The sequence below is a fragment of the Emys orbicularis genome, chromosome 23, assembly GCF_028017835.1.
Source record: "Emys orbicularis isolate rEmyOrb1 chromosome 23, rEmyOrb1.hap1, whole genome shotgun sequence".
Classification (NCBI taxonomy): Eukaryota; Metazoa; Chordata; order Testudines; family Emydidae; genus Emys; species Emys orbicularis.
In genome coordinates, this window is record NC_088705.1 from 4,191,391 (window position 1) to 4,215,227 (window position 23,837).

At 38.5% G+C, this 23,837-nt stretch overlaps 1 protein-coding gene across 1 annotated transcript in view; it reads right to left on the reverse strand.

Annotated features, from left to right (window-relative positions):
• The window catches only part of LOC135893919 (zinc finger MYM-type protein 4-like), a 51,459-nt gene extending 27,622 nt beyond the window's left edge, over positions 1 to 23,837 (reverse strand). The window contains exons 1-5 of the mRNA XM_065421888.1: positions 23,796 to 23,837; positions 6,546 to 6,588; positions 5,895 to 6,419; positions 4,137 to 4,204; positions 3,307 to 3,477 (exon numbers count right to left, since the gene is read on the reverse strand). Coding sequence (XP_065277960.1) covers positions 3,307 to 3,477; positions 4,137 to 4,204; positions 5,895 to 6,419; positions 6,546 to 6,588; positions 23,796 to 23,837 — 849 coding nt within the window. The remainder of the gene's footprint in view (positions 1 to 3,306; positions 3,478 to 4,136; positions 4,205 to 5,894; positions 6,420 to 6,545; positions 6,589 to 23,795) is intronic.

A 23,837-nucleotide genomic window follows, 5' to 3' on the forward strand; every position in this document is an offset into this window, starting at 1 on the left:
ATGCAGGCATTATTATACTATATTAGTTATATATACTAATATAGTATAATAATGCCTGCATCTGTAATTTTCACTCCATGCATCTGAAGAAGTGGGTTTTTTTACCCACGAAAGCTTATGCCCAAATAAACTGGTTAGTCTTTGAGGTGCCACCGGACTCCTCGTTGTTTTTGTGGATACAGACTAACACGGCTACCCCTCTGAATGTTCTATAACGGAATCTACAAGGCAGATAAAGTTTATCCTATTTCCAGGCATGTGGGGGCAGTAAAATCCACATACTGTGTATAATGTCAAGCTTTATATTTCTATTGGGGCTGGAAGTAAAGAAGTTTGGAATTTTCCAAGGGCTTGTCTACACTATGCAGCTTTTTTTTTTTTTTAAAAGTCAGCGTGTGAGAACACTCTCTATCGATATTTTGTCGGCACTTTTGCCGACAAAATACCTCCAGCCCCATAAGCGGCATAAGCTTTGTCGGCAGGAGAGCGTTCACACTGCTGCTTGCGTCAGACAAAAGTTTTGCCTTGGGGTGGGGGGGTGAGCTTTTTAAAGTACCTGCGAAAGACAAAAGATTTGGCGACAAAGTCACAGTGTAGACAAGCCCTAAGAAAACTGAGTTACATCTCTTAGAATTTCCCACAAGAACACCCAGGGATACTAGTCCCCTTTGGGAACTGATGGACTGCAACATTTAAAGTTTCTCCTCTTTTAAAAGTGAAGATTTATCTGTGTGCAACAGAACAGAGCTTTTTTTTTTTTAACTATAAAAAACTTAAAACAACTGAAAAACACTATAACTTTTAAAGTTTACAAATCAGCTGTAATCAGATATTTTAACAACTTTAATTATAGTGTTAGCTGCAGGCATTGTTGGTAATGGGAATTGGATTACACCCTGATGTCCATTATGCATGATTAGGTCCTTAGAGAGCAAAATGTCAAAGCAATACAATTGAGCTGAAATCTAGAAAGCATCAACCTTAAAAATCACTTGCAGCAAAGTGTACTGTGTATTTCAGATTGGAGAAAAAACACATTCCCAATTTAAAAAAGCCAAATTAAGAAAATCCTCACCAGCTTCGATATTTCTCCTCAGTAACGAATAAAGATAATTTACTATAGGATTCTTTTACCCAAGGGATTTGTGTGTCTAAGAATTTAAACTTCCTATATCTAAGTTTCCAAGTCTTCACTGACATTCATTAATATGACTTTTGATAAGCAGAGGATATCCTGCATTAAGTTCTGCTTTCATAGCCAAACCCATGCAGCCTGAAATAAGAATCTGCAAATTATTTACATACAGGAATGAATGTTTAATTACAGTAAACAAAATAAATAAAACAAACAAAAAAATCAATGTTGTATTCTCCAACCAAACACTGACACAGATACCAACTAGCAAGTCCTAGAGTAAACAAAATTCATGAAATATTTTGTCAAATAATTTGGAATAATACATACACATGAGAAAAAAAAAAAATCACAAAATATTCATGAACTTTGCACAAACAAAGTGAGGTGAAATTTGAATAAATAGTTGTTACAAATGATATTTCCAGCTTTAACCAGTACACAGGAAACTTTTTCTTTACATTTATCTATGAATAACAACTTTGTTTATTTGGACCCAGAAGGCACCGTAGTGCAAGTTTATAAAAAATTTTAAAGAAAAAGAAATGGAAAGACTAAAAGGGGCAGACACAGAAGAAAGAGTACAAAAAGGTACAGAAAGAACAAAAAACCAGAACTAAACAAACCCCACCACTAAACAAAGACACCGAAACACAGGCAGCAGTGTCAATACTGTATTTACAAACACTAACTTTGTTCTCCTCTTACCTAGGGAAGAATTACACACACACACACACACACACACTTTATTTTGAAAAGCCTTAGGCAAACACTAATTAACCATCATAATACCCTATGAGGATATTATACCCATATTAGGAATGAGGAAGACTGAGGCACTGTCAAACCAAATGATTTGCTTAAGGCCACAAAAAAAAAAAAAAATCAAGTGGCAAAGATAGGTTAGAACTTTTAAAATCCTGCCCACACCTCCCTGCCACCACATTCAATCCACTAGCCCAGTGGTGCCCAACTTATTACACAGGAGGGCCACATAAACCTAAGCACAACCTTGTGTGGGAGGCCAAACAGATTCTACATATTTTAATAAGATTTAAACTCACCTGTATTGATTTATATTTTAAGTTCAGTTTGTTTTGTATGTATTTAGATAGACAATACTGTATCTAGAAACAACCTATTTATACATTTGTGTAATCTAAAATGATGTAAACATGACAAAACACTAATGAATCGGCCATTAGTATATTGTGCTGAAGCAGGCTGCGGGCCTTATGAAATGCTCCGGTGGGCCACGTATGGCCTGCTGGCCGTCAGTTGGGCACCACTGCATTAGACCAATGGTTCTCAACCTTAGAATCATTAAACTTTTTTCTGTATGGTCACAAAAATTTCTATAAAGCTCAAGAATTCAAGAAAGCATTTAAGCATACACTTAAGTGTTCTTATAACTGAAGTCAAGTCAATGGGAGTTAAGTATGTGATTAATTGCTTTTGTGAATCAAGGCCTGTACGGGTACGTCTACACAGGGATAAAAGATCCGTGGCACAGCTGTAGCTGGCCCGAAGCAGCTGACTTGGGGTTTATGGGACTCAGGCCCTGGGCCTGAAAATACTGCTATGTAGAGGTTTGGGGTCGGGCCCCATGAGCCTGAGCCAGCTGATCTGGGCCACCCACAGGTTTTTTATCCCCGTGTAGACATTCCCTAAGCTCTATTTCCAAAAAATTGTTTCTAGCCCTTATGCTTGTGAAGGTAACCTTTAGGATGTAAACAGCAGATGTAGTCTATTTTTATATACTGCTATGGTGTGACAATTCACAAAATAAATAGTCAATAAAAACCATGAATTATACTTTAGATTTTTTTAAACAGGACATAGACACGGGCTGGACCGAAGTGTCTACTTTAGCCACAAATGACATCATAAACTTATATGCAGTGCTATGTTTTTAAAAAATTATGTATTACAGCATTTTGGTTTTTACCTAACAAACAGTATGAAATATTCTGAGATATGGGGTCATGGGAGGAAAAAACGTTGTTTGGTTTTGGGATTGGGGCTGGTAAAAGATAGAGAATCCCTGCACTAAGCTGTAATGCCTGTATGGTTGAAGCTTCAACCACCAACCAAGTGCAAGATTTAATTCATATCCAGTTTATAGGACTGAATGTAAGAAACCAGAATATAAAAAGTAATGGCAGACTTACCTCAGAGTTATCAGGTTCATCTTTAATTTTGTCTAACAGTCCCTGCTGTGGTGCCATAGCTTTATCATATTCATCATCCAAAGGCTCTTCCTTAATTCTAATATTTGATGCAAAGGAATTCCCCAGCTCCTGACCAATGGAGTCCTTGCTAGCAAACAGGTAGCTAGGCTCCTGAGGCACAATAATATGAAAAAGAATTACACAATCTCCAATGTTTAGATGACCATTTCCTATAGGTCTGTAACTATTACCTTCCCTCTTCAAATGCTTTGGCTCTTATAAACAAAGCAACAGACACTTAAAAACAGTAGGCTCTACAAATCTAGGATGAAATCATGGCCTCACTGAAGTTAATGGTAAAACTCCCACAGACTTCAGTAGGGTCAGGATTTCATCTATTAAGTAGTTTCTCCCGCATAAGAACGGCAATAATCGGTCACCAAAGGTCCGTCTAGCTCAGTACCCTGTCCTCCAACAGCGGCCAATGCCAGGTGCCCCAGAGGGAATGAACAGAACAGGTAATCATCAAGTGATCTATTCCATCGCCCATTCCCAGCTTCTGGCAAACAGGGACACCGCAGAAGAGCTCACCAAAAAGCAACTACTTGTCTAGTAGTTGGTCTCTAAATTATGTGTACAGCAACTTTACTATCAAGGGCCCCCATCCAAAGAGGGTGGGCAAAATTAAAATAATCTGCATTTGATCTTTCAAAGTAGTAAAAATGTATATGGAGACAAATGCAGTTATTTTGAAATACCCAAAACAAACATTTTGCTATACAAAAAAAAAAAAAAAAAAACCCCACACACCTGAGAGTTCCATAACTTACCCTGAAGTTAGTTTCTGGAATCTGTGGTGCTAACTGCGTCCGTAACGTTTCTTCTACTTGATTAGTAACTGGGGAAAATGTATATTAAATAAAAGTTAATACAGTTCTTAGACAAAACTGCTTCAAATCCGTCTAGGGTCTTATACCAATGTCCATCAGCATAATATCTGAGTATCTCCTATGTATTATATTCAAACTTTTCCTCCTCTTCCTTCCCAAAGCAGGTCAAATATAATGCTCAAACAGAATTAAGATTTTTGTTCTTCTATTAGACAATTTATTTCCCGACATCAGTGAAATGGTCATAAAATTCTGAAGCAGATATCCCTCCCTGTGGGTTATCTGCATCTGAATAAAGTGGATCCTGCCATGTTTCTGCATTTACATTTATATCTGGCTATTGATTTTTTCAAAACAAGGAAGCAAAGACGACTCATCTATTTCTTGCTTTTCTGCCCCTCTCCCTCGCTCCATAAGTACTAGCAGCTAATACATGAAGAGATGTATTCAGTGCATGCTCTTCTTAAAATGTTCAAAAGATACTGCATTTGTTACATAATTAACAAAGCAAGTTTGTGGCTACTTTACTCAAGGTTGCAAAAATAGTTTCTGAGAGTTCAACTTTAAGCTCATCATAATTTTCCAAAATATGCCCTTCTGGGGCAGAAATATTTTGTTCTTGGTCTCTGCCCAACGGTGACGTGGTCTGGGGAAAAAAATCCCATTCATTTTTTTAAATTGCCCTTGTGTTGTTCCCTTTACATATTCTGAGATTTAAACAAACTGAGATTGTAAAACATTGATTTTAAAATTCTTGTAGAGTTACAAGCCTTTGAAAATGCAGGATTGGGTATGCACAGCAGTAAATACCGGAGTTGTAAGTTGTACAGAACACTAAGAGGCAGCAATCAGAAACCTCTCATTCCAGGGCCAGCCCTACAGCCTACTTTCTCCCCATCCCCAGAGATTTCTGAACATGATTAGATCATATGTTAATTCAGCTTGTTCTGTTACTGTCAAGCTTTGCATCCCACACTGTACTGAGGCTTCCAGAGCCTGGGAAGTTTGAAATAGGTGCATGGGTAGCAGGATCACTAGGCCACTTTCAGGCTCTCTTGACTGAGGAGAGGATCCCCAGGCATCCCTTTGGCCCTGTCCATGATGGCTGGAGAGAGAGTCTGAGAAGCAAATTCCTTGTCCCAGTAGAGAGTGTGTCTCAAAGCTGCTCTCTAGCTGACTACTTGGAGGCACCAGTGTAGCTTTAATAAACCTTCCCCCAATGCCACTCTGAAAGGCACATTCCTTGAAGGGCACACATATTAATAGCATGCATTTCACAGAAGCATCAGTGCATTACTGACAAACTTTTAAAGACAAAAATCATGGAAGAGAAGAATGGAAGTATAAAGAGACTGCAAAGAACATGATCAAAATCACAGTAAGAAAGCTTAAGGTGACATTGAGCTCACTTAATAAAGCCACAATAAAAAGGTTTAGGTTGAGATATTCAAAGAAGGCTAAGGGAGTCAAGCACCCAATGCCTAAAGGCTAGAATTTTCAGAAGAGCCTAAATATATAATTTCTATAATATGCATTTGTCATATTTCAGGGTTCAATGTAAAATGCTTTCCCTGCATTCAGGTGGACACATTACCCTCCCCAAGATAATGGGTTACCTAACTAATTCTTCGAGTGGTCTGTATCTACTTCTCTTTTTCCCCTCTCCTGAGCTGTTATTTCTGTGGGTTAAACTGTTACCTGCTTTATCAAGGAAACTGCTTTTCAATCTGGAATCCAACTCTTTAGGAATTTTTTCCAAACGTTTTTCACGTTCTTGGAAAGGTCCTTCTCTGCTTTTCTCTTTTGTTGAAAAAGTCTCTTTACCATTATCTCTTGCTATGCTAAAATCCTTCCGAATGGGTTTAAATATAGGGCCCTGATCACATGATGAAGTGATGTCCTTTTGGATTGCATTTTGTATTTGCAATTCTTTTTCACTGTCCAATTCATGTTCTGTAACTCTCTTTCCGTCCTCCAGGTTATCTTCAGTGTGAATCGTAGACGGGAGACTGTCTTTTGGAGTAAAATTTTGATCGTCCTCATTGTCACTCCCAACAACTGGAATCCCTGCAAGATCCCCTGAGTTCAGAAAATAATCATCTTCATCCAGCAGTGAGTTTTCAGATCCTGTTCGATTCTGCATTTCATAGGATATGCTTTCAAGGGCAGGTATTAAATTGTGATCCGCGTCCTCAGACATTTCTGCATCCAGAATATCACCACCTATGAATAAGGAAAAAGAGTGCAGGTCTTCAAAAACCACCATGTTTGGGTTTAACAGAGAATATGCATACAGCATTAAACGTTAGCTTACTCATAAATACATATATAAATAAAAGAAGCACTTACATTTCTCTGTAATGTCAAAAACTGCATTAGATTTGTCTTCAAACTGTAAGAAGGAAAACATTACATGATTATCCATGGCAAGTGTGGTGTATTGTGGTGTAACTTACCCTACAACAAAATTCACCACCCACCACTACCAAAATTGTCAATATAAGATTTTGTAAATTAGGATTACTTTATTCTGCAATATAACTACATTAGAAGTTGCAAAGTGACATTTATTGTAGCTGCTTTAGTAGTGTACAGAAAAGCACAGCATGGAGGTTTAGAAGTAATACTGCCTCACTTCAGAAAAAGGGTAAAAAAAACAACAACAACAAAACAATTTAGTTTAATCCCTCCCCACCCCCACCCCCAAATAAAACCAACAAAAAAAACCCACACGCCCAAACAAATAAAGATCAGGGATTTCACCCAAGGGAAACTAAGGCCTAATGTAGACCAAATTAGCCTTTGTCATACCCAAATACTAAGGTGACCAGCACACTACGACTATAGAGACACCAGCACACAGAACTTCCATTGACCTTATGGGCTGCATAACCACATTTGGCCAGGGAAATCTTCCCTTTTCCATACCGCACATAGAAAGTACGGTAACACCTTCTTTCCTAAGAGTTTTGACAGTGCATGAGAGTAAGGCACAGAACTGAAAAGTGCTTGTGTTTATGTATTGTACGGAACATGTGTTTTCATTACACATTCCCTGACAGATGTTAACATTGATAGCATCCTTTGAGGCTTTTCAAAGCCAAAACGTGCACCAAGGAGAACCAGAATGTCCAACAGAATTATTATTATTTCTTCTGGTGACATAACTTTCCTTTCAGTGGAAATGGTAACGCTTCCGTTTTAAGTCATATCTGCTTTCTTAAGGCAACTGTAAGAGGTAAAGAAATTAAACTTCCCATCGAGGCTAGAATAATCTTTGCCTTCCTCATCCGGAGCACAAGCAATGTGTAGATCCTGGAAGGTTTGAGCTTTCTTACTGCTGCAATGAACTGGGCAATGTCTGGTGAGATGCAAATCTCAGGCTGGTCTATGGGCCCAATTCTCTCCTCAATTACACTAGTGTAAATCAGGAGTATTTCCACGGAAGTGAACTGAGTTACATTAGTGTAAAATCAATGTCAGAATAAAATCAGGATCTATAAATCCAGAACTCTTCCTAGCGCTGGTACCTAGATGTTGAGAACTCAAGAGAGAAGGATGCAGTACTGGAAGTGTCCCTGGTAGCAGAATCTCAGTAGGCACTTGCTGCCATTTCCCCAGGGTGTGCAGGTATGTATCCAGACTGGAAGTCTCCTGGAGATACAAAAAAGGAGCAAGGTTCAGTTCTACATCCAGGTCCAGTAGCAATGTTTTCACTCTTCTTCATGAGGACAAAGAACATACCAGAGAGAACTTGCTAGTGGGGCATTTTAAGTTTCCAATGGAGGTGAGGCATTAGATCAAACTCATTCTCCTTCTTGAGTTGCATTAAGATCTTAAGTGATTCTTGGGCTCGTTTGAGATCTCTTGAGCATCTCTGAGAACTAATTTTTAGGATCCACCATAGCCTTTGGTAGTCATCCTAAATGTGTTCAGAATCTAGCTCCCAGAATCTTCCTCCTCTCCGGGTCCCATACGTGCTGAAGTCCTGTAGTTACTGGAGGCTGGAGTGTTAGAACCCTAATTATTTCTGCTCCATGGAGGGGATTCAGAACCATAAAGTGTTAGAGATGAAGAAGGGGCCAGAGAGATATTTGCTTTATGGCAGATTTGCAGGATGTGTCCTTTATAGAATTCAAAACTTTGTCATGATCAATCTGACATGGAATCAGATGATAATGGAGTCAACATGGAGGATGTTGAAGCTGGAAAGCTGCACTTCAAGAACACATCAATTTTTCCATCACTGAAGTCTTTTGGAAAGAAATCTCTGTTAAAGAGACATTTATCCTGTAGAGGACCTCCCTAACTTGGGCGCTTCAACATAGTACTGTACAATCCTTTGTCACTTTATAGGAGGTGAGAGATCCTGTGAATTGTCACTGTAGGTTTTGCCCCTTCAGTAAACTAATTGCTTCATTCAGGGAAACGAGAGGTTCAACTTAGATTGTAAGCAATGTTTGTACAGCACCTAGCACGATGGGACCTTCGGCACCAACATACAATACCAAGTTCTTTTTCTGAACAGGTTGAAAAATATTTGCAATTCAGACAGCTTGGAATGGCTCTTTAAAGTGTTTACCACATTTTCAACCATCAGATTGTTCTTGAAGGAAAAACCTGTTTTGGATTTCTTGTCTCTTTCCTCTATGGAGCTGTCAGAATGAGAGGTGATGTGTACGTTTGCCTTGGGCGTTATTAGATCCTTTTGGATTTATTCTTTTTACAAGATTCAAGGCATACATGAAAACATGAATAGATCACTAGTACATTTTTATTTCTACTTTGTTTTACTTCTGCTGGCAACCATTGAAGGCCCTAGTTTTATATACAGTATATCACACAATCCACCTTAGAATTAAATATCCTTCTTGATAGGTTCCCTTCTTGGGACCCTTAGCAGACTTGGAGGAGCCTTCAACCACAGCAGGAACAAGGAGTAATTGACCTGGGAAAGACATACTGGAGTGTAACTGCTTAGATCAATGCAGAAGCAAGAACTGGGAACAGAGGTACCAGGTCTAGATGTATTGGAGAAGCTTCTCTGCCTATTGCCAATAAAGCTTCAGAACATAGGAACTATAATACCTGATCGGTCCACCTTGTCCCGTATCCCATTTCTGATGGTGGCCACCACCGAAACCCTCACAGGAAGATGCAAAAATCCTCAAAATGGACAACTCAATGACCAGCCTATTGGGACTGGGGAAAACTTCCCCTCCCAATCAGTGGTTTAATTATGCACTGAAGGGTGAGGGTTTATATCCCTTTTTTTCTAACTAATATAACTGTGGATATTCTCACTACTCATATACATTTCTAATCCATTTTTTAATCCTATTAAGCTCTATGGCTCCATGTGATCTCTTGGAAGTAAGTTCCACATGTTTATACATTTTGTTGTAACAAATAATTATTTTTTAGCAGTTTTGAATTTGTTGTTTTCAATTTCTTTGGGTCCCCCCACCATTCTTGTATTATGAGAAAGGGTAAATAAGAATGCCCAACTGGCCTTCTCTATACCTTCTTTACTTTGTATACTTCTATCATGCTCTCTCTTAATTGTCATCTCTCTAAGAAGTCCCAATATTTCCTCACATGGAAGTTTTTCCATGTCCCAAACAAATGTCATCTATCTCTGAATGGCCTCTATTTATTCTGCTCTAGCCTTTTAGAAGGTGCCCAGAAATGAACAAAGTATTCCAAGTGTGGATATATATTTGACTTATACAATGATATTAAACATATTTTTTCATCCCATTCCTTATGCATCCCAATATTGTTTAGCTAAACAAAAAACACTGCTGCATATTGAACAGGAATTTTCACTGAACTTCCAAGGAAACCCTAATAATGGCTTGGCCCCTACTTGTTGGAGAGCAACCCTGGTTCTTGACCTATCCAACCTCCCTTAATCTATCTACACTCCTGCTCTTCTTTACCATCACACTGTTGCATTAAAGGAACAGACCCCAAGAGCCATTTGGAGGCACGGACTCAAATTGCTCAGATTGTCTCCGGAAGAGGTACCGACCTCTTCCTATGTGTATATAAAGACAACTTCTTCATTTTTGCTGCACTGAATAACTACCTAGCAAGTACAGCACCTGCATTCTCTTTTTTCCCTTTTCAGCCACGACCCCCCCCAAAAGCCTCTGACCTTCCAAAGTTGAGGCTAGACTGCCTAATTTTCTAAGAGCAGAACCCTGTGACATGATGAGAACCCCCAACTCCCACAGAAGTCTTTGAAGGTTGAGGGTTCTGAGCAACACACATCATCAAGTCCTAAAAACATGAGTCTGCAGATTGGCTATTGCTTTTTCAAAAAAGGCAGATGTTTTGCTTGTCATAGTGCAATCTTGGGAGGCTCACCCTTCAAGTGTCTGATCTACCACCAGTGTAGCTCTGATGAATGGTGCACAATCCTTTAGAAAAACATTTCTAGAAAATTTTAGGAGAAAAATAATATATTCCTATAGTTCCATAATGGGGACAAAGAGCTGGCTTCAGAGTTTGAGGTTATTTTCATATACAAAATAGTACATAACTGTATAGAGCAATTTGCTCACAGGACAGTATCCCACTGATTACAAGAAGCAGTACACAACTACTACAAACTGGGATAATGAGAACATAACCATCTTATAGGAAACAGAAAAAGTCAATATCCAAAACCAAAGTGTTGTTGCATTGAGTAATATAGTGAAATTAAAATAGCAAGGTTTTTATAAATTACCATATTATGCTAATACAGATGTTCTGGTGTGATATTCTAAGTAGACTCACAACAACTGCAATTAACAAACAGGAGGAGGAGGAGGGAGGAAAGTTTTTCCCCATAAAAACCTGCTTGACCTGCACTGTCCCAAAGCAGTTTTAAGGAAGCTGGCTGCAAAAATTAGCAATAAAATAAGATAAATGAGTGTTCTTGCTACTCACATTACAACATCACTTTGTAGTCCTGACTTGACTGCACATAGTTTTAATAAACGACAGCACAATTGACACACTCCTTACCATTGGATCATAATACTCTCACACTAGTTACCACAGGCCTTATTGGGTGCTTCTGCATGTAGTCTTTTTCCTATACTGGAAAAAATGCTGTGTTGCATTTAAGGCAATGTTCTGATCCTCTCTCCTACTACAATACTTCATGGTAGCTCTACTGTAATTTCTACAGCTCCAGTCAACATGAGAAAATTGTTAGTCCATACCAATTCTTTAAATTCTTCTGAAAACTGCCTTCACTTTGCCCTAAGTTTGGTCTCCTGACATCGCTGGCACTGTGTTTTAGTGAATCAAAGTATGGAACTGGAGTCCATGCATTTCCATCACGGCTCAACTGCTGACTCACCGCATTACCCAGAGAAAGTTAATTTGAACATTGCACCTCAGTTTCCCAAACTAGCATGAGGATGCCAGTACTTCACAAAGATGTTGTGAGGATCACTTAATATCTGTAAAGCTATTTAAACATGCAAGTTGCTATATAAGTAGCAAGTATTATTTTGGAAACCAGATCGTACTGCTTATAGGTCTGATCTTGCTGAATATCTTCAACCCCTATTCAAGATGGTGGGAATTGGGGGCATTCTGCATATCATATGAAGTATCCCACATATTGCAGGGCAGAGCTCCATGTACTGTATCTATCACCCACACTTCTTTATGATGCACATTTATTATAGCTAGAAGGACCTGAGAGCAGCTGCCTCCAGATTACAGACCATGTTCTGGGCCAGTGATGAGGAACTGTAAAAGAGGATGGAGCACACCAAACTCCAGTAGTCTGTGCCTGAAGTTCCAAGTGTATTCCCAAAAGTGATCTTAATAATTAAGGCAAGATGTAGGATTACTGCACCACTTTGCTAGCCAAAGAGCTTTTTTTCTAAGTGAGGATATTTTATTTTGCTATGTATTCATGTCACATCATTTCTATGAAGTGCACTTAGTGTGATAGGTATTACTTAAAGTATGCTTATGACAGCTAAATTCTGAAACTAGCAAAAGTTACATGTAGCTATTTTTCATAATGGAGATGTTTTAGAAGACTATGGGTTTTAGGTATTTTCTCTAGTTTGAAGATTACATTAGCTTGTATTCTGCATACCCGAAGTGCAAAGAGAAAAATGCTCTTCAGCTGTGCACACAAGAAGCCTGGTTAGGTGTTAGCTTGTCTAAAGAAAATAAGGGTTTTGATAAGCTGGGCACCAAAATATTTAGCAGAATTGTCAGATTAATTTAAGTAAATCCGATATGTTGTGCTTTAGTTTAATTCTTCCTTCTAAGTCTAAGCATCTAAACAACCACACTGCTGTGTAAAATGTATTTTACTCAAGTTGCAAGGCACATCAGAATTATTAGACACTAGAATGCTTACCACTAGCTCCTTTTTTGCCTGGCATGGGTGACAGAAGGGTATTAACTGTAGTTTAGTATTATACACTTTAATTTGTAATAATTAAAAACTTGCTCATAATTACAATGGCATTCAAAACTGCAACAACATCCATTAATAATAATTAATAATTATTTTTGTGCAATACTAAGAGCAAGACTGCCTTGAGGCTGGCAATTTCATTTTTTATGCAAAACAGGTAAGTATAACATTTTTAAAAAAGAAACCATTAAGTTCCCGCCCTTGTTCCTTTGTAACAACCCCTTGGAAGCTTGAAATATTTTTTCCCTTCACCGTTTTTCACCACATAGGTTTTAGGGCTGATTATGAGCAGGGATGCTAGGTCAACTGTAATATATATATATATTAAATCACAGATTCCACATTTTCCTATCTCCTATGCAGTTTCCCTTGTGCACACACACCACAGCCTACGCCATCGCTTTAGAAAACAGACAACTTTTACAGAAGACAACTTTTTTTTTTTTAAAAGGTCATTCAACATTTAATTAATATTCCTGAACCCAGGTATAATGAAGTCAGGAAGTGCTCCCTGACCCTTGGTGCATGACATCACTGGAGGGTTGTTAGGCACTCAGCCAATCACATTGCCCCTCCTAGATTTGAAACCTGTACAACACAAATAGTTAAAATTAATCAGTGGGCCATTCTTAGGGCTCCTTTTGCAGAATAACAGAGAGACCAATTGATTCATACCTTCAAAACACCTAGAGAGTGAGGAGAGCAGAGGGTAACAAAGAGCCAGCCTGCTGCAAATACCTGCTACAGGAAAAGAAGCACTTCAACAGGAAGAGAACCCCTAGAGGTCAGAAGAGCCATAGAGATCTGTGAATAAGAGAGCCACAGAGTTGTGCATTAAAGACTGCTATTTAATTCTACAGAGCCCCCTAGCAGTTTCAGCAGTTTCAGCTGCCTGTAGCTAGCGTCTTATTTCTGCCATTCAGTTGCAGTGGGTGTGTAATGTATTTCTGTGTTATTTCTGGAGATAGTTGAAATAAAGTTTTGCTATAACATGTCTCTGGGATTTTAATTTCTACTACATTGTAAGCATTTTTAGATACAAATCTATTCTGAAACAGAAAAAAATACAACTAAATTTAAATTTAACAATGGGGAAGTATCAACAAGTTGCTGCAACAAGACCCTACCATTTCTCCACATGTATGGGGGGAGGGGGGTATTATATATGGGTTGTCAGTGAACATGCCGATTTTCTTTTTAAGTCAAAGAAACTGCATTACAACATGCATTTTAGAGAATAATTGCAAAGTACATAAACGTGGTAATACTGTGAGGTATAGCCTTTAAAATCAATGGGACTGTAAATACTCAACACCTCATAGGATTGGGCAAAGATTTTTTTTAAATCAAAATGTTAGCCTAACTTTGATAATGTCCCTTTAATTACTTTTTTTTTTTTTAAAGCATAGGCAATTTCTAACAATTCTACATACATGTTAAAAAATACTAAGGAAGACATTTTTCTGTTTCATATTGCTTCTGACCTTGTTGTTCACAATAAAATGTAAAGTTATACTTCATCCAAGGATATTAGGCCATCTAAGCACCAAAATAAAATTCTCAAAATATCCTTAATAGATTAACAGTGAGTTGCTAGCATCTTTACCCAAACATCTAGGCTTCTACTATACATGAAACCTAACCCTGCATTATGCTGCACAACCCCCACCCACCCAGAAATCTCAGTTGCAGATTGCAACAAAACTATAGGAGGTCCGGCAAATGGTTTCCTCGCTTGCATACACACACTTTATTGCATATTTTTTCAAATTATTTGGTACTCTTAGTTTGTATCCAATAAAAGCAGAAGGGGCTCCTACCCCCATAAAAAAAAATCCTCACCAAAAAAAAATGCAATAGTGGGGGGGAACCTTCCTACCTGGCCCAATGGCCCCCTATAGGAAGGCTGTGGTTTGCAGCAGTTTTGTGCTGGTTGCAAAACCACCAGCCTAGTGCACATGGAGCGGAAGCCTGCCAGTCTAGATGCCTGGAATCTACAACCATTTAAAACAAAAACAAAAAAAGCGGGGAGGGAGTGAGGGGAATTGGGGGGTTGCATCAGTTACATGCTGAACATCCTTCCTCCTCCTGCCATTTAAGTCATTCCACACACATCCCCCAAATCCCTGGATTATGGTGAAACACATTTGCAACTCACTTAGAATTTTAGAAGAACTTTCACTTACATCAGTGTAAATCAGGAGGAACTTCACTGAAGTCAGAATTATAATGGTATAAAAACCAGGATGAAATCAAAATCAGGCCCTGTACATTTTAGCAGCAAATGTTACTGATGTGATATTCATTAGATGAATTATTCCAAACCAAGATTCACTTTACATATTTTATTAATTCATTAGAATGCTTGTATTTTCCAGATTGAACGTGTATGCTTAGAAGGATTTGTCCGCAGCTTCCAAAAAATTAACATTTTTTCAGTTAGGAGACTCTATCCTGCAAGGTGCTGAGAGCCCTCTGCTCCCATTTAACTCAATGTGAGTTGAGGTCACTCAGTATCTCACAGGATTGAGATTTTGATTACATTAGAAAAAAACAACAACGCATGCATTTAAAAACAGACTATCTGGGTCCAAATAATACAGCCAACTGACAATGACGACTACAAATATACTGTTTGGGGCCAGAGGACCAGCATACCAGAATCTAAGAGTCACACTTTCCTTTGCTCAGTGTATCTCCCAAGAGGTTAACTAGTTAACCACACTAACAATTGTTTTGTCAGCAATTTATATTACTAACAGTTTTGTCAGCAATTATATTACTAACAGAACATAAGTTGTTTTATTAGACTTACGACAATAAGTCTTTGAAGACAGTGATAGAAACAGACTCTTTAGATTTTTCTGGTTTTGGCTCTAGTCCACCCCCAAATAAGAGACCTACAAGACGGCTTTGCATATAAATTAAGACAATACGGGAGTGAGGTATCCTCTGGTTGCTGAAATATTACTTCAGGGGTTCTCAGACTTTTTCACCATGTGGTCGACATTATATTAATAGGTTGGTTGGTGGACCAGATAACAGTCCTGTGGTCTTTGCCTACAGTTGCCTCCCTTCCCATAACTGTCCTGTGGCAACTACAACAGTTGCTTATATGGAAGATAGGAAAGCCTTTATTTGTTTTTAGATATCTCTACTACAATGTGTTTTGTCCTTACTGAAACAATGTAATCAGGACATTGACTTTAGCTCTTTAATTCATCTTCCGTACTGATGCTTTCTTTTACCTGTTCCTCCTCTCCCTTTTACATGGTGCCCTGCCACCTGATCCTCTCCTTCCCCTACTCTCATAATCCTGAACATTCCCCTCCAGCTGGTGGCTAAAATTCCAGTCCAGCTTGTGGTTCTAGTTCCCATGGTTGGCTCCTATTTCCTCTTCTCCTCCTACATAGTTGTGGCTCTTAGTAGAGACAGCTAGACTGGATGCTCCTCCTTATTTCCAATGTCTGTTATACGTAGTCTGGATACCTCCAAAAACAGGTGGAAACCAGAACACCAGTATTATGTGACCCAAAAACTCTCCACAACCCACCAGCAAATGCTCCACAGGACAGTTTGGAATTGTTGCACCACATAAATAAATGGGAGCACAAAAACAAGACAGTCTGTACAAGATGCCCCAGTAAAAATAGCCAACATAAATTAAACATGCTGGAAACAACTATCCAAGATGAGGACCCTAGTGGTAAAGATTACACTGTTTCTCCTGTAGCATCTGGCTCCTATGACAGCATTCAAAATTACTGTTACCAGCTGCCTAGAACACCTTCATCCATTGTGATACTTTCCAGAAAACTCACTCCATGGTCGACAGGAGTGAAGCAATTTTAGGAGACAAAAAAGATATAGAAATTCATACCACAATGCAAGCACATGACGCTCCAATGCCCTTTCAGAAAAATAAGGTGTTGGTCTACATAGCAGATATTTTGGAAAACAAGCTAAAACTAAACTCAATCTCACTCAAAAACAAAACATTGTAAAACTTTAGAGCCTACAAGTCCACTCAGTCCTATATCTTATTCTGCCAATCGCTAAGACAAACAAGTTTGTTTACATTGACGGAAGATACTGCTGACTGCTTCTATTTACAATGTCATCTGAAAGTAAGAACAGGCATTCGCATGGCACTTTTGTAGCCGGCGTTGCAAGGTATTTACATGCCAGATATGCTAAACACTTGTATGCCCCTTCCATGCTTTGGCCACCATTCCAGAGGACATGCTTCCATCCTGATGATGCTCATTAAAAAAATAATGCATCAATTATATTTGTGACTGTACTCCTTGGGAGGAGAACTGTATATCTCCTGCTCTGTTTTACCCGCATTCCGCATATATTTCATGTTATAGCAGTCTCGGATGATGACCCAGCACATGTTCATTTTAAGAACACTTTCGCAGCAGATTTGACAAAACGCAAAGAAGGTACCGATGTGAGATTTCTAAAAATAGCTACAGCACTTGACCCAAGGTTTAATAATCAGAATTTAAGTGCCGTCCAAAATCTGAGAGGGATGAGGTGTGGAGCATGCTTTTAGAAGTCTTAAAAGAGCAACACTCTGATGCGGAAACTACAGAACCCGAACCACCAAAAAAGAAAATGAACCTTCTTCTGGTGGCATCTGACTCAGATGATGAAAGTGAACATGCATCAGTCCGTACTTCTTTGGATCGTTATCAACCAGAACCCATCATCAGCATGGAAGCATGTCCTCTGGAATGGTGGTTGAAGCATGAAGGGACATATGTATCTTTAGCGCATCTGGCACATAAATATCTTGCAACACCAGCTACAATAGTGCCATCACCTGTTCTCACTTTCAGGTGACAATGTAAACAAGAAGCAGGCAGCATTATCTTCTGCAAATTGTAACCAACCTTGTTTGTCTGAGTGATTGGCTGACCAAGAAGTAGGACTGAGTGGACTTGTAGGGTCTAAAATTTTACATTGTTTTATTTTGGAATGCAGTTTTTTTTGTACATAATTCTACATTTGTAAGTTCAATTTCATGGTAAAAAGGTTGCACTACAGTACTTGTATGAAATGAATTGAAAAATACAATTTTTTTGTTTTTTTCAGTGCAAATATTTGTAATAAAAAATAAATATAAAGTAAGCACTGTTCACTTTGTATTCTGTGTTGTAATTGAAATTAATATATTTTAAAATGCAGTAAACATCCAAAAATATTTAAAATAAATGATATTCTATTGTTGTTTAACAGTGCGATTAATCATGCAATTAATCATGATTAATTTTTTTAATTGCACGATTAATCGCGATTAATTTTTTTAATTCCTTGACAGCCTTAATAAACATTGGTGTTGAATTTTAGTAAGTAGCCTGAGTATTTGTATATATGATTTCAGATCGTTTTAATTCAAACAGGTAGATGAACTTTATGCTTTCTAGTTAGAGAATTAAATTTATATGTAGAACTCTGTTGTGGCTTTTCCATCTAAACTGAAAAAGCATAGGTTTGATGTTTGCTGTAGTGCCGTTTGATTGGGACTTTTTTCTGAATGGTGCTCTAAAAAGGATTGTTTGATTCTGAACTGAGAGAGTCTGGGGTTTAATTTTTCTATTATTACTGTGTGTTTAGTACAGAGGCGTTGTACTTTGGCCTGAGGAATAATGAGGCTGTTAGTGGTTCATATCCCAGACTCCATTGTGCTATACTGTCAGTGTTCAGTTGGACCAGCCTCCGCTGTCTCTGGAGCATGACTGGAGATTCCCCTCGGTGATTTATGAATAATTATGGATACAGCTCTAAGGGGGAAATTTTATGAATGCTGTATATGTTTAATCGGTCTCAAATGCTAATTTCAGGAATTACCTTTTGTTACTGTTTGTACCTAAACATTTCTTGGTTTATTTTTATTTACACAGTGAATATCTCTACATTATTTCTACCACATATATTTCACTGTTTACTTGATATTAACCTTTAGATGGGAGTCTTTTGAACATTAACATAGTAAAGACTGAAGTAAAAGCTGATTATATAATCTTCCCAAAGACAGCTGATTTTTTTTGTTTGTTTTTTCTAAAACCCTACTGATTTCCCTAAACAATTTTCTAGCTAATGCTACATTTTTTGTCATGGATAAAGTGTCATTTTTCATAAAGAACCATGGCAACTTTCACAGGGTAACATCAAATTTCATAAACATTCATGTTAATAGCCAGTATCGATTAAACAATACTTCATCATGAGCTGAAATATTTCAGTACGTACCAGAATGAAGAAGTAAAGAATTTCCATTTACTTTTTTTAACTTGTTGGAACTTTGAAAATATTCAAGAATCAAAGGGAGAACTTATTGAAAAAATAAGAATAAATTTCAATAAAAAATGTAAACAAAAGATACAGGAACAGCTAGGAAAATTTTTGTTCAGCTGAGTTCATCATGCCACAATATTCTGGGTACCACATGCATTACGAGACTTAAAGTTGGTATAGATATTATTTACTCTCATTTTGAGTCCCTTTGCCAGAGTAGTGTAAAGTGGCCCTATTATAAATGAGAATCCAGCCCAAATTCTCTGGTCTTATGCTCCCATGTTTAAAATTCTGCAGCGCAACATAGTGTGAAAAGGTTATTTCAGCACTTGCATTGTGGACTGGCACACAAAGACAACTGCAACATTTGTCAAATCAGAAAAATTATCGAAGTTCTTATACTTTGCCAATCTCAGTCTGGTGAATTATGGCGTAAATAAGAGATTTTCAGAGGATGTGGGGAGAAAGACGGGACTGCTGGACAGCTAGAATTTTATGTTTTTGAAGCAAGTGATAAATTCTATGATTTCCATAAAATTGAAACCACGGTTAAGAAGTTTTAATTACAATGATATTTGAATATCATATATATTTTTCAATGAAAATTAAGAGTTACACATAGACACTTTGAAACGTCAAAACGTGTTCCAATTTGCATATGCTTCTGAAAGGCCACTTAAAAGTTTCTAAATGTGCAATTTCATTGCAGTATTATTGAGTTAGAGACAATACTATTGTCAGAGCGCTTCTAGAATCTGACTGCTAGTTCTCTCTGGATGAATTAAAAAAAAAAAACAACCAAAAACATTTTTGATATGTGACCATCTGTGATTTTACCTTTCTAATTTATTTTTTGCCAAAAGCCAAAGAAAAGCAATAATTTTGCACTGATAAATCAAATATTACATTTGAGATTTGCTTTCTAATATGTAGCAAAAATGTATGGAAAATACAAAGCAGCTATGGGTTTCACAACATTACCAGTTCTCAACTGGTCTAAACAAAAGGCAGTAAGTAGCATGCATTTGTTGAACAAACAACATTTTTCTAACCTAAAGCTACAGATAAGAAGTCTTTAAAAAACTAGTTACTTTTATTTTTGTTTCCCTTGCAGTTTCTGGGAAGTAGCATTTGCAGAAAGCCAGCACTAAGAAAAAGGAAAGGGTAAATAGAGAACGAGATGACATTTAAATTATGAGGTGAGCACCATTCCCTAACCTTTCTTATGGCTTACATGGGTGTCCTTTTCCCTGAGAGGGCTAAACAGCAAATCAGGGTAGCAGACCTCCTATCTCTCTCAAACTCACCTGTCATGTGGTCTTTGCTTCAGCGTGAACTATGCTGCTAGCAGTGCAGACACTACCTGCTGGTGGAACCAGTTCCACACAAGAGGCCAACTCGACAGACTTCCTACTGCATTCCTGATATAATCCATTTAATCTTCCCTGTGGCACAGCTCAATTTCTTCTCCAGGTAATTCCCCATATGGATCCTTGCACATCCTTTTTCTGTTCCCTTTAGACATCTGACATTAAAAAATGCACTTCTGTTGCTGTTCTCTGCCTGTCTCCCTTTTTCACCCGTAGAGACATGATGTTGCTTTCACTATAGAACGGAAAGCAAAAAATAGGCTAAGACACTAGAAAGCAGGAGCAGCTGCCACCCTAATGACAAGTGCTGGATGAAAAGTCTTCTACTGGAGAAGTCTTACTTTAACAGGTATAGACAATTACAAAGCACAGATGTTATCAGCAAGATAGCTCTGTTTCTATGCAGCTAGGAACTTGTTATCAAACGGACAGACGGTAGCCATCTGCATAGAGGGGGCTATTGACAGGAGTCCTTCAAGAAAATTCAATAAATAGAATCAGCTACAATATTATTTAGACATTATTAGAAGGTGAAGATGGAAATAGGTCCATTTCAAGAACGTTGGGCATGATTCTCACTGCAAGGCCACTTTACACAGCTCTCTAGTTGTGTGAAGGGCCTTAAAGTGTGCTTAAGTATATTTTACTTCCACTTGAAGACCCCTTTACCCTGCTCTGGCAATGTAAAGTGGCCTTAATGTATAAGAGAATCAGGCCCATTACATTCACATATAGCAGCCAAGTGTGGAAGGATAACGGTAGCAACATGTTCTTTGAGAAATGGATTGTGACAGTAAATGCCTTTGAGAATCATAGAATCATAGGGTTAGAAGGGACCACAAGTCTAACCCCCTGCCAAGATGAAAGGCTGTTTATAATGTCTTTGCACCACTGAAGGAGGTTCCGCAATAGCAATTCTCAAATGAGAGAACATTTCCTTCCATTTTCAATGGCACAAGAATCATACTGAAGTTAACAAATGTTTGAAGATATCTGCCTTATTAATTTAAGATGCCAGCTTGTCTGTCAGCACTAATTTAAATTTCCAAGGCCCCAGGGCTGCCCAACTTTACTCACACTTAGTACTTTACTCCACAAATAGTCCCAGAGTGACAGAATAAGAACCTAAATAAATACATGGCCTGTTTAAGTTGTAATCTGTTCAAGAGAGGGACATTACAGTTAACTAAGAGGAAAGTGCCATGCGCATTTGAGGCACTTAAAAAAAAAAAAAATTCACTTCTTAGTAGACGATATATTAGTGGACAACCTTCAACTTAAACCTTTAGCATTTATAAATACAAAAGTAGTTTTATAATAATTTAAGTAGGTTTATTTATAGTCCTTATAAAATGTATCAGTGTTGTTTTGGGGAGAACACTAATCTCCTTTGATAGCGATTTTTTTAATATTAAAAGTTGCAGAATATTATTAAAAAGCAAATAGAAGGGCAGCTTTTTGGTTTTTTGCAATGGCAAAGTTAATCTTTCTTTCATTCTTTGCAGATGTTCCTGGATCAAGTTGCAAGATTGCATCCAATGGATTTAGGAAGATGACTATTTCAACATGTACAGAACTATCACTCTGGAGTGACAGTCCTTGCAAAAGGTATGGGACGGGGGGCATGGAGGAGGTTCATAACACAGATCAGGGCAATTTTTGAATATGTAAGCATTATAACTTATTAGGCTACTAGAAAGTTTAAGGATAATTAGGATATCCAGAAAGGAAAGGGATTCACGATTTTCCTCTTTTCACAATACATTACCACTGCGTATCCCAAATATCTCCTCTCAAAGATGGAATACATTTGGCAATAAACACTGCATAATGTACCTAAGAGAAATATACGGTTCACAGAAGAGCTATATTACTAACATCTGCATCAAGTGGAAATTAAGTTTTGCTTTGTATTTTCTAATGTATTTCTCTCAAGTCCCTCCCCTCCCAACTTCTTGCTAACATCTGAGAGCTTGATCCCATATATATATATATATATATATATATATATATATATATATATATATATATATATATATATATATATATATATATATATATATATACTTTACACTTGTGGGCAGTTGCACCAAGTTGAATGGGACTGCTCCTGAGTATAAAGCTACACAAATGTATAAGTGTTTGAAGGATCGGGGTCTAAGACAACATTATGATGTTCCATGACCCTATGGTAGTTGAGCAATATAAAACTACTTACACAGTGTCGCCAATTACATCCAGAAGATTCACATATTCTACCTAACAACTAACCAATCACAAGGTTCATGTTATTTGAAGCAAATTAATTAAATTTATTCTCATTGAGTCTAACGTCCAGAACTTAAAAGGACTTCATCATAAACAGCATCTCTCAGACAATGGAAATGGGACAGCTCAGAAGAATGGTAATGGGATATGGAACTTTCATTTCTAAATCAGAAGCTCAGATCCAGGTTAGCATTGATTCCCTTATTACTGACAGTTTTCAACTGGAGTTATACAAGTGCAGAAAAGATAAAATAACATGCCTGATATTCATGCAGACTTAACTGTGGAACTGAAGGACCATGTCTCAATATTAGCTGGGCTAATAGTACTTCTATAGTGGGTGCAGTCTGAGTAGCTAAGAACTGGATGAGCCTGCCATGTGAGAACTCACTTTGGTTTGACATGGACAATTAACATAACTTTTTAAAAACAACTACAGTGTGTGCTTAAACAAGGGAAAGCCAGACAATTAAATCCCGATGATGAAACCTAATAAACTTGAATTGTGTTGTTTGAATAATGACACCCGGAGGACCAACTGACACTCCCTTACAAAATTTTAAAGAGGTAATATCACTCAACTGATTTGCAGCGGACAATTTTAGGGAAACCTAGAAAATTTTAAACACTTGAAATGCACCTTAGCTACCGGATTCCATACCCTTAATTAGTGGGGACTTGTTGGGTCACTGCATCCCACATGAATCCCCAGCATGCTTTATGATGGCATCTCACTCCCAGCCAGGTCAGGACCTCCAGCCATAGACTACCTAGGCTTTAGCATGGGAGGTTGGCGGGGGAAGGGGAAGAGAAAGAAGGATCGTTTCCAGACAGCCATCTTTTCAAGACCACTATTACAAGGTGCCTCCTGCTCTCCCATCATCCACACGCCAGGTCCCGATCACCGCCCCCCTACCTCCCACCCTCCTCAACAGCAGAGGCGGGCTGCACGATCCCTTCACCGGGGACAAAGAGGAACGGACGCTTGAGTCCCTCCCACCAGCTCAGCCCACTCCAGATACCCACCCCGGCTGCCCCACTCCCTGCCCCTCTGCCTGCAAGCGCGGCCCCCTCCTCTGCGGGCCGGCGCCCTCCCCTTCCCCAGGGCGCCTCCCACACGCCCCCCTCCCCTCAGCCCACTCCCCCTGACCCCCACCTGACCCTTCCCCTTTGACCTCCCCAGCCTCCCCCGGGCCCCCCCCCTCCGCTCACCCTGGCACGAGCTCCGGGTCCCTCCTCCTTTGCCTCCGCCAT